This window comes from Bacillus rossius, chromosome 15 (genome assembly GCF_032445375.1).
Source record: "Bacillus rossius redtenbacheri isolate Brsri chromosome 15, Brsri_v3, whole genome shotgun sequence".
NCBI classification, from domain to species: domain Eukaryota; kingdom Metazoa; phylum Arthropoda; class Insecta; order Phasmatodea; family Bacillidae; genus Bacillus; species Bacillus rossius.
The window spans coordinates 305528-317792 of NC_086342.1; the positions used below are offsets into that span (position 1 = coordinate 305528).

A 12265-nucleotide genomic window follows, 5' to 3' on the forward strand; every position below is an offset into this window, starting at 1 on the left:
CTTAAACCTTTTACTTTACAGGCCTATAGAATGTCTTATCCTTAAATTGTAGTTGCACTTGAAATGGCATTTACTTTATCTTTCTAATACACACAATTTCTGCTATTAGTGCTGTCCTTGTTTCAGTGTGCTCTGTTGCCAGATATACAATAGAGAATAAATATGTTTTAAAACAATGTTGTAATGCAATAAAAATATATAAAACATATCTCAAACATTGTATATTGTAAAACAAAATTTGGAATGTAATATTTGTGTACATATTTGCCTGTTGAATTTCATCAAGAGCTTCATCTGATAATATTCATTTTTTTTATTTCAAAAAATTCTTAATTTGAACATGCCATCTTCATTTCAATGGTTTTTGTCAACAATTGTTTATATATTACATTTTTGCTGTTTTAAGCATAGCACACAATTTTATGTAACACCTTGGTAGGTATTAATAGTGAATGACTGCCATAAAAAGTTTCTCCTGTGAAGTAATAATTGCTGTTTAGCATTGAATTATTTTTTTTAAATCAACAATAAGTAAAATTTTAAAAATATTACAATTAAAGGTGGCAAACACAATAATATTTACATGAAATACAGCTGGGCAGTTATAATCTGGTAACAGCGGTCGCCATTTACTCTGTACTGTACTGCTAAGCATGAGACAGACTATATGAGTGATGACAATGCATTAAAAATAACCTAATCAAAAACCAGCTAAATTATCTCACCAAACAGAACCAGGATACCTTAAACTAAACATAACACAAGCTGGGGAAAGTTATTTTCAATCTTTTACAAAAAAAAAATTGTTCAAGTCACTTCAATAGCAAACATGTTTTCAAGTACAAGTATTAGGAGATGTGTCGTTATCGTAACAGGTCTCTTGTTCCTGGGTGAAAGTCCGGCCAACACCACAGTGACTCCTGACCCGGGCTTATCAGCCGGCCAGCGACGCACTTCGCCCGCTCGGCACAACAGTCATCGGCTCTGCATGTTGCTGGTCATCAACCACAAATACTTATGTAACATCAGTCACCTGTACTGTTTACTTACAGTATCTAGTTAGCAAAAATAGAAATACTGCCATTATAAAAAAACGTTCAGCACAACAATAATATATCAGGCTACTTGCAAAGTACATACTGGAAACAAGACCACACAGAAATTGCAACAAAAAAAGTACCAGAGTTAAGAGACAGGTTTTTCTGAAACAAAAAAAAAATCATTGTATAAATGTTATTTTTGTGTGTTTAAGATTGTTTTGAGTGTGGAGGCAATTATTTTGTTTCAAATGTAAAAAAAAAAATTTGGCCTGTATAAAAGACAAGGTGTTACTTATCCTGCAACTGCTTCAGCAACACTCAGACTAAGAGCTGAATATCCTGATACAATTCTCAAAGTTGTTATTTACACATAATTAGATATACCTATAGGTGATAAATGAAACGGTTAGGTATTTGGTTTATTATAACACAATATCCATCTGTCAAAGTCTTGATATTTGCTGGATCGGATATCCCCACAAATCTGTACAAACATTTCCCTGACTTTTCCATTAGACCAAAATTATAAATTCCCCATAACATTTTTTTTTAAATTATTGATTTATTTTGCAATTTTCTAAAGAAATAAAGACAACCCAGGCTCCACCATTCCTAAAGCTGTACTAGTTCCAACAGAAACTCACATACACCATTTTACAGCGTGTGTACACTAAACACCATCTGAAAAAAAAAGTGTTCAAAGTCTGGGTGATGGCATATCGGAGCATGACATTTCCCCCTCAAATTACTATCATTGGGGAATTTCAATGACTTTTCCAAGTTTGAAAGTAAATTCCCTGACTTTCCCTGACCAATTTAAACTTCCCTGACTTTCCAGCATGTGGACACAAGTATCTGTCCAGTGACATCTCATCTCTAACAGAGACGGTATAGCGATGAAGCTCAGAGTGTACAGCTGGCATAAGGAATAGATAAATATGTAGGAAATTGCCATCGAGAATTATTAAAAAAAAAAGCAAGAAACTTTGTTTGAAATAATACTAATAGCCCTCAACATGTTACCACTTAAAACTTATCAGGAATATAGGTAAAAAAAAAATTATAGGAGAACTAGGAATAGTCAATGTGCCAGGCTGCCTCCGGTAGCATGACCGCAGAGACTGTGAGTGCACACAGTTGCTTCACCTCCCAAGCACCCTCTAAGAGTCTGCTTGCCACAGACCAGTGCTTTTGTCTGCATGCGTCATGTACATGAAACTATAAAACTATCACGAATTTAGAAATGTTACTTTATAAACATATAAATAATTTTTATAAACCAAAATAAAAATATTTCAGTGTCCAGACATTTATAACAAAACAAACCCAGTAAGATATTAACATAGGTTAGAGGAAAAATTCTTAAAATCACTGGACTCTAACTAAATCCGGTAATTGTCCCATATCATGTATCCAAGATTATCCCTAGATCCTGAAGGCATTGCCTATCCTGTATAACTGATCCAGTGGTACATGATGCTTGCTGTTTTAATTTAGTACATCGAAAGATCCTGAACATAACAAAAATATCGCAATACAAACTAATTATGTCAGGTATTGTCGAATTATATTTTTGTATTTAATTTGTGATCATAGTTAATTTTTATATCACAAGTTTTTCTTAAGTTCATGATCTGTTGACGTACTTAATTAAAACAGCAAGCAACATGTGCCACAGGATCAATGTGTGCAGGATCAAGGGATTAACTTGGACATGTGATGTAAGGAACTTATACCCTAAATCCTTGAACAAAATAATAGTACCTATCACTAAGGGAATAAGGGTAAATAAGTATAATTAAAGTTTTATTACAAATCTGAGCCTATTTGCTTCTTTGAGCATGAGCAAAGCAACTGCCACACTCATATACCTGCAGCAGTGTATTTGCAAACATGTACATACATGCCCAAATTTTAATGGAGGTGAGAAACTTGAGGTAAAAGTACCGTATCACACGTCCCAGTTAATGTCTTGATCCCGATGGCATGATCCTGTAAGCATTGATCATGTGGTACAGGATGCTTGCTGTATTAATTTAGTACATTGAAAGATACTGGCCTGAAAAAAAAACTTGTGGTTTAAAAATGAATAAATATTATAAGTTGAACACAAAATAGATTTTCCTTTTTAATGAACTTAATATCATAATTTATTGTTGTACCACAAGTTTTTGTTATGTGCAAGATCTTTCAACGTACTAAATTAAAACATCAAGCATGATGTACCACAGGATTAAAATATACAGGATCATGCCATCAGGATCAAAGGATAAATATGATACAGAACTTTTTCCGAACTTAATAATTAGCTCTCTTCATTATGTCTGCTGGTGCTCCAGGAAGCTGAGTGGAAGAAATTTGTGACAACATTGTAACTCATTTAATACCATATAAATTATTTCCTTTCAGTAAATTTGTTTTAAGAATTCATTCGGAATTAAAATAAAACATAATTTTACGGTGCACCCAACACATGTAGCCTATCACACAAAAATAAAATTTTGTGTCTTTCTGGATAAGTATGGAAATGGGCTAGAAAATATATTAAAATATTAATTAGAAAATTGTCTTTCAGAAAAACTTTCCTAAATCACCATTTTTTAAAATTATTTAGTTGATTGGTTCACCTTCAAAAACATGCATGACACAGCAAAAATTAAAATAATAATAATAATTACATACCTGATGTAATGCACTGCATTGCTTCTAACGCTGTAGTCCATTTTGGCTCACGATCCAATGATTGAGCAGGTTTAGAACTGTAAGTGCAAGAAACCGTGGAGTTACTTCCTTTCGAAGCCGCTCTACTTAAAACTGCAGCAAATCTGACAGATGCGCGCTGGGCAACGGTAGCCATTCTCTACTTAATGATACGTAAATACTGTACCACAACAATAGGCTTCCTTTTATTATTATGTAAACAGTTCAAAAAAACACAATAACACACACAAGTTGGCCAAAACAAATGATAAAAACCACACAGTTTTTGACAGATCCACAGAACAACTTCAACACTCACACTCCCAAATACACATAGAGTAAATAAAGTACACTGCGGCGCAGATACATTTATAAACAAATAGGCCGAAGCTGAATTACATAGAGTATTGACAGACGTAGAAAGAATGAATATTTTATTTAACTCACAAGTGCCTACAAACATGCAAGGTTTACTTGTCTAATCAACGTATTTATTTATTTAGTTCCGTAGATCCCATTTGGAGTTGATAGTTTCGGAATATAGAACAAGTCAACATACACACACACAAAAACATGATTACAATACATTACATTAAAAAAAAAAAAATTATATAAATTGGAAAAAAAAAACCTTTAGTTTACTTATCAAAGGGAAAATTAAGCTCACATAACAAATATTTTTATTTTGTCCCCCATTCCTCTTGTTGAGTGATTGAATTAAGTTAGTTTTACCATAGGTTAGTTTTTTTAACTACTATAAGGTTAAATAAATCTAAATAATACTTAAATAAAACACCAATAAACATATTATTGTACATAAATACATAAAAAATTGCTGTATCTATGGGTGGCATAGTCTGAATGATTACATGGTAACCAGGAATGCTGTTTTTTTCCCCCCATAACAACTGACTAATCCTGAGGCAGGTTGAAGGGCAAAATTTACTTCAAGAAGACTCGGTTGACTGACAGACACTCTTCATATTGTTACGAGAATGACACATGGACCACAAAACACATAACCTCAATGAACCGACCCCCAAAAACTACATTCAGAGAATAACTATAACTATGTTTCAACATCAAAACTGAGGTAGAACCCTTGCTCATTTGTTAACCCGATTATTGATAAAGTTTTTAAGACATAGTAAAATAAAATGATAAAACTATATAAACAAAAGTAGTAGTTAATAGAGCCAAAATAAAAAATCTAAATCAGCTTTGCAGACATAATCATAATCCTAGCCACCAACTGTTAAGAGACTTATATTGCTGCACAAGTCCTTCATAAGCTAGCAGTTGACATCATACCTCCTTGCCTCTTAATTAAAGTCCGGGTCCCAGCCCTGTCCGCAGCATGCCACAGCAGTGTTTGTGATGTCACTTCTGCTCTGTGTGTACGGGAGTGGCATCCCAGCGACATGGTCTTCAGTCCCACCCTGACCACCAGACCGAGGCCAGTGGTCGCGAGGTGCTTCATTGCAAATATCTCTTGTTATTTCTGTTTTACAGTTTGTTCTCTTTTGTATCATGTGTGTGTTTTGAAGCAGCACTTCTTAGTGTCCTGTACTAAAATAAATTGCCACAGAACTGTATTTCTTTGTGAATTAATCCGCCTGCCTCCTATTTGGCTTGTCATACACGGGCCCCAACATGTGGACCAACCAGTAGTCGCTACAGAGTTCTGCACGAGGGTGATATCCTCGGTCAGCCACACTGGGTCGGATGGTCCTCTCCCATCTCAGAGTTAGAGACTGCTCTTACCACAGAGCTGACACTGGGCAAGCAAACATCCAATCATTAGCAAAGCTACTGAGTGATGTCCGCCACGTCTCCACTACTCTGTCCGAGATGGGACCGTGACACAGTGAAGACAGGACTGCAGATATTATATACAAAATACTTCAAAAACCTGTTCCCAAGAAAGCCCCTCTAAAAACCATCCATTAAAAATTAGAGTTAATCATTTCCAGTCTCTAATAAATGGGTCAACCACAATTGTAGAGATTCCATAATTATTTAACTAAATCCATAAATACTTGTTCATAAATAAATAAATCATTTCTTTTGTTCATACTGTCATACTAGGGAGGTAAGGGAACGAACAAATTAATTGTCGGAGCGGGCGCCACCACGTTATGTGGGCACGTGGACCCGGCGGAGACTCTCTTCAGGGTGTGACGTGACCCGTGTAGGGCTAGGCTCGGTTCCCTTAGCACGCGATATCTTTACAGTGGGCTCTTAAGGCGTCCCACACGCCTCGAGGTTCAGGAGCAAGGACACGTGGTCACTCGACTAAAAAGCACAAGTTCGACGTACTCCTTTTATTTCAGCAACATTACAACACGTCTCCAATCGCGCTACACCTACTGACACCGTCCCCGCTGCCTGTTTTGAATTTACGTGAATTAGAAATGTTTTGATTAATTTTGATCTCAAGGGCGGGGTTCCTGGCCTCATGGCTGCAGTCAGGGAAGCGTCGGCAAAGGGCTCCCCGGGCTGTTATGGCCTCCCAGGACGCCGTGTTAGAAAAAACACACACGTACTTTTAACTGGTTTATTACGTCGCACACATTACACTTGACACTCTCACGCGACTGGCCGCTTCATCGTCGACCTATGCTCAACCTACACCACCCTCTCTTGGCGGTACTCGTTACGGTCGCTCAGTAGCCCGGCAGCTAGTACATTAAGAGGGGTAGTTACCCGGCGAGTGGCGAGAGGAATGCTCAGTTGAGCGGCAAGCCTGGTTCTGCGCCCGAGAGAGTCTGGGCGGGGCGTGATATGAAGTACGCTTACAGCGGGTTACACAAAGTTACTAAACACAGAAACAATACACTAAAGTCACTAGGGCTAGTCCCGGGTTCGGACCAGGTCCGGGTGTCCCACTCAGGTGGTCACACAATGGCGGCTACTCCGCGTGGTGGCGAGGGCCACGTTATGCTGGGTACGGGCACGGCGGAATCCGGCGGGATATCACGTCCGTGACCGTCGCACGTCCCAGTTGATGAATCGTCCGTAAACTTATTCTCGCATTTGGCGCAGTGCCGCCCCGCGTGGGCGATGAACTAATTCCCAGTGGGGTTTTTTGATAGCGTGAGGCGCAGGCGCCACGGCGGGTCGCCTATTTAACTTACGTATCACAAGAAAGGCTCGGTGGCGAGCCACACGTTATATTTTAAGACCGTACGAAATCTCATACGGCCGGTTAGGGCCGACCGGGAAGCTGTTGAAACGGATTGACTATAATTACTTATTGTAGTTAATGATGAATTGGCGCGAAAGGTGAGTGCTTCGGTGCGCGGGGCTGCCGGCCCTGGCGAGTCACCGATGACGACTGACTAACCTCCCTGGCCACCGGGGCCAGGGAGGGGGGAAATTCCGCGGGAAAGTGCGGAGCGCGGAAGATGATTTCGGCCAGTTTTGTGAATGATACTAGTTTACAAAATGATTATTGAATTAACATTAATTATTAGTTATTTTACAAGTATTAGTTTTTGTTTGTTTTATCGAATGCATGAACAAATTATTTAGTTGCGCAGTGCCACACCCGGCCGGGCGCTTTGCACACGTAGGAGGCCGTGACTGACGTCACGCTGTTCGGGGCACTGCACTACGTTGCACGCACGGGCGCGTTCGAGGCACGTCACTGATCAGGTGTTGAGGACACATAACGGCCTGTGCTCTCAGAGGGAGCACTGACGGCGGCGTCACTACATACACTATGAAACTGTTAATAACGTCAACGGCGGGAGAGAATAAGTTTACAGGCTGACCAGGTCACCTCGTGGCCTGGCCTCGTGAGTTTTGGACGTGGTTCGTGATTAAATATTCGAATTGAACTTAAATATTTATTAAAACGAATCGGCCACCCGGAGTAGGCCTCGCATATACAAAAAAGGTTTAAGAATGATAAAAAGTCCGGCGGATGTTAAAAGATCAGTTAATTAAGAAAAATATGAAGTCGCGCCGTGCTCACCAAGCATCCTACCCCGGGTGACGAACGGAAGCGACTGAAGAGGCCAGGGCAGCATGGCGGCCGGAAAGCACTGGTTTTCCCGTTAGTCTATCCTGTTATTTATTAATACATATTTTAATTAAAACAAATACACTAAAAATTCTATAATAAAATCATACCAAGGTTTCGTTAATTATTTAAGTTGAGTATTGATTATTTTATTTATGATTATGGTTCAAACTAGTTGCGAGTAGTTCCATTTCCTGCCGCGTGGGGCGCTGCGCCGTCCTTACAACTAGCACTTAAAACATAAACACTTAGGGAATATTATTTAAAGAAAAGACAGTTAGGTAAACCTAAAAATTGAATAATAAAATAAAAGGGGTCGTGGCACAGACTTTACTCCCGCCTCTTGTTGGCGCCTCACACGCACACACACACACACCTGCACACGGGGCGGGAGGTTTGAAATAGAGGGTGGTGGTGGGAGGAGAGGGGTGGCGACGGCATGAGGCACATCGGGCTTAGGGAGGGCGTAGCCCCGGTCGACGTCAATACCTTAATGTCCGTTCTGAAAACATGGCCTAGTCTTACACAAAGCTTAATACTGCCAAAAAAAACCTCTGGTTGAGGTCTTTCCCACCAGAGGGGAGGAAGGAGGAAATTAACTTGTGCTGGGGCTGTTTACGTATAGCACCGCATAGTCCATAATTCTTTCTTTGTGCATCTTACTTTAATTCATCCCAGTGTAAGGCCCTGTGGTCAGTCTCACATGACATATGGTTCAGATACAGGTCGCTTAAATAATAACTGTATTTGCAATTCTGAAATTCGGATCACCACTATGTAAAATAAACCTGAACCCGATTGTGACCCAGGCCTCATACAACCCATTAACTGACCTTGAGACATTTACCACTCTGCCTGCACCAGGGCTGCCAGTACTACATAAATGTGCAGTACTTCGTAATGCAGGTTTAATGAATTGGGCTGAGGACTTGCTGCGCCCGCACCCTTTCGCAAGTGGCAAGTTATTAATTTCCAGCTTCGGCAGTGGTGTAGTATTCTGATGTATTATAATGTATTTGTTAACAGTGACCAACATTTGTAAATGCCTGTAGCAAACCCCATAACATGTTAGCCTTCGCGCCCATGCGGGATTATAACCATAAAATGGCCACGGACATCACCAATGACCATAGGCGTGCGCAGGACTTCAGTAGTGGTGGTGCCAGATTACACAACAGCCCTATCATCCACGGACCCGAGTCTAAAGCGGGGGGTCCGGGGGGCCTCCCCCGGAAAAATTTGAATTTGAAAGCGCAAAGGGTGCTATTAAAGGTGTTTCCGAACAAAAACATTAAATCCACAGATGTAAAAATTTTAACATTTTTTATAACAAATTATGGCTTTGAACGTTTTAATCGCCAGGAAAACTACTAAACTATTTACAGTTTTAAGCTTTGTTGAGCCATAAAGTAAATTGCACAAATTGTTTGCACGGAATTCATGCTGGTGGCTTTGAAAAACCGTACTTACATGTTTTCTGAAGACGCCAAATAAATGCTGGAAAAGACATGCTCAAATGTTAAGTTTTAAAATCAACAAATCAAGGGAGTTTTTGTAACATACCTCAAATATGTAAAATATTAAAATAATAAAAATACACAAATAAGAGTGGGCAAAAGTTTTAACTTTTGGAATACAACAAAAATGTTTTGTCGGCGACTGCATATAAGTCATCGAGTAATCCTTTTCGGGATCCGGCTTTTTAATTTTAATCAACCATTTATACATCATACAGACAGATATATACCTACAGCAACTAACGAACCATAAAAACTGTCAACTAGTGAAAATAAAATGATAATTAATTAATGAGTGATCCACCTAACAAACACAGGCTGTACTCGTGTACTCATTAGAATAGTAAACTGATGAGTAAACAGTAAGATTAAACACTACACAGTAGTGCTACCTGGCGGACGGCGGCTATTATTCCGTGCGCCTGCCGAGTGGAGTGAACAGTGGACACCGAGCGCGCATTCTATGTAATTCGAGGAGAACTAGGAGAAGTATTTACATTTCAGAAGTTTCGTAGCCGCGGCCCGCGTGTACAACACAAGTAATTGCACCTGGCTTGTTTCCGTGTGTATAGTTGGTTCGATTGATAATTTATATACTGATGGTGTTATGAGCACATATCTGTAACTCGACACGATTGGAAAACATATTATTTTGGAAATAATACGGTTTTTTGTAAGTATGTATTATTTCTGCTTGTAAAAAACAAAATAACGTTAACCCTAATGGTGGTGCCAAGGCACCTGTGGCACCTACCGTGCGCACGCCTATGCCAATGACCGTGTCGCACCCCATAAGTGTGAATAAATCACTCCCATCAATATATCTGTAGGGGTTCAGTGCTGTACTGTTCACAGGCACAGAACGATGTCATGTCCTAATTATACAAGAGTCATCACCACCTCTGTGAACTAGTGCACAGGTCTGTTCTCCACTTGCTAGTTGACACCCTTGGCTTTCACCAACATCACGATACCAGCATAAAGTATTGTTACGATTTACCGCGGGTTCGTAAAGGATAGCCCAATTAAAGATTTTTATCACACACACAGTTTTATTTATTTCCACTACTTATAACACTTACAATTAATCTTCTGAGATGGCAAATAATTAACTACACTTAAAGAAATGTCTATTCCCCCAGTCACTCGTTCCACACACCTCGCTGGGCCGCAACTCTGGCACAACTCTCGCCGCAGCACCCCTCGTGGGTCTCCGCCGCAGAACACCGTCGCCACACTCCGCCGCCGGCGACGCACTTCCCCTTCACCGAGGTTTCGCTCGACTCCTCGCTCGCCACTTCGTTCGGGACTCCGCCGCGCCCGCGACTCTATCGCCCGGAAACTCCACCGCGGGAGAACTCCCCACTCAGACTCTACTCTCTCGAGGCCGCCGTCCTCGTTTTATATATCAGCCGCAATTTCTGGAACTCACTAGAGCGGCCGGGGCCTGTCGCGTCACTCCGAGCCGTCCCGACGGCAGAAATCTCTCGAAAATAAGTGTCGGCGGCTCGCGCAACTCCCAGCTGTCCGGTGTCAGTTACGTGTCAAAGGCAGGGCGCCGCGCGGGGAGTGGAGGGAAGGAGGGCGGAAAGCGACAATCCTTGTTTTCTTCCAGGCGCGCGCGGCACATATCTTATTGCGGCAGTCGCCAGCCATGCACCTGCACATGTCCCGGCCAATGTCACGTTCGTAACAGTATAATTGGACGGTGAGTATGAGAGGAGATGGAGGGCTGAAGGCGTAAAGTCACCACATGGCAGATGGTAGTAAAGTCATCGCCTGGCAAACAAAAAGGAATTATTTCATATCCTGAGCCTTTGCGAATTTCTGCTGCATGTCACGAGACTGTTTGAAATGCCACCCACAACTAAGTACCTTAACAATTGACTAAGTTTAAAAACCTAGTTTAAAGTTTTTTCTTCAATTTTTGATGTGAAAACATCAAAGCTCTCAGTATATAACATTTTATAGGAGTAATTTCATAAATGTAACAGAAATAGATTGGAAAGGTAATATGTAAAAACTGTGCTACCATCTATGGAAGTCTCAGAAATCTCAAAAATATAACGGAACCACATTATATACATATCTCCTTTCAAGAACATCAGGCGATGTACTAAGCATTCTTCATACTGTAGAGACAATAAATTGTTAGCCTACATATATTCGATGCCATATTGAATAAAATAATTTCGTGATGAAAATTTTACTATTAAATCTTAAATGTCGATTCAGATCAATAAGGTTGAGTTTTGTTTGTAGGGAGTATTTACACGGATTTCAGTAATTTAAGCAAAAACAAATATACACACATGCAACTCTGCATATGACCAATACTGCGCAACTTTGCACGTGTCCGCAATTGTGCTACTCTGCACATACCCGCGGATGTGCCACTCTGCATGTGTGTTCCTCCACATCTCGCGGGCAACTAGCGCCCGAGTCAGACATGTGTCGGTGTAACGCTAGCACAAGGCATCTGGGCGTCTGAGGCACCCACGCTTCTGTGCCAACTTTCTCAACACTCACCCACACTGTGAGCAACATTTTTATTGCTACAATAATTAAAAAAAAAAAATTTATTGGACTTTGTTCTTCTAAAAACCTGAAGAGAAAAATAACAGACTAAATAGAATTTTTATTTTAAAATTTAAAAACTTAATGATATGCTATTATGTGAAGTTTCAAAGCTAGGAACTTCCTTATTCTAGTTATAATTGAGAAAATCACACGATACACAGAACCAAGTTACTTATGTATTAACTAAACTGTACAAAAAAAACAGTCAGTGATAATATTTATTCTTACTACATACAAATTCAATATAATAAAAAAAAATAGAAATTATAAGAAGCACATGTTTAGGAATGTGGGTACTGATCATGAAAACTTAAAACCAAAATTAAGCTAAAGTTTGTCTTTTAAATTACATTACATTTGAATTGAACAGTTTTATATAAGTATACTACGACATTTATGTT

General features: G+C 39.8%; 1 protein-coding gene across 1 annotated transcript in view; it reads right to left on the minus strand.

The window, feature by feature from the left end:
• LOC134539608 (4-hydroxybutyrate coenzyme A transferase) overlaps positions 1–12265 on the minus strand; it is a 184078-nt gene that overhangs the window by 25255 nt on the left and 146558 nt on the right. Inside the window, exon 4 of the mRNA XM_063381784.1 lies at positions 3723–3799. Within this exon, the coding sequence (XP_063237854.1) occupies positions 3723–3799 (77 nt within the window). The remainder of the gene's footprint in view (positions 1–3722; positions 3800–12265) is intronic.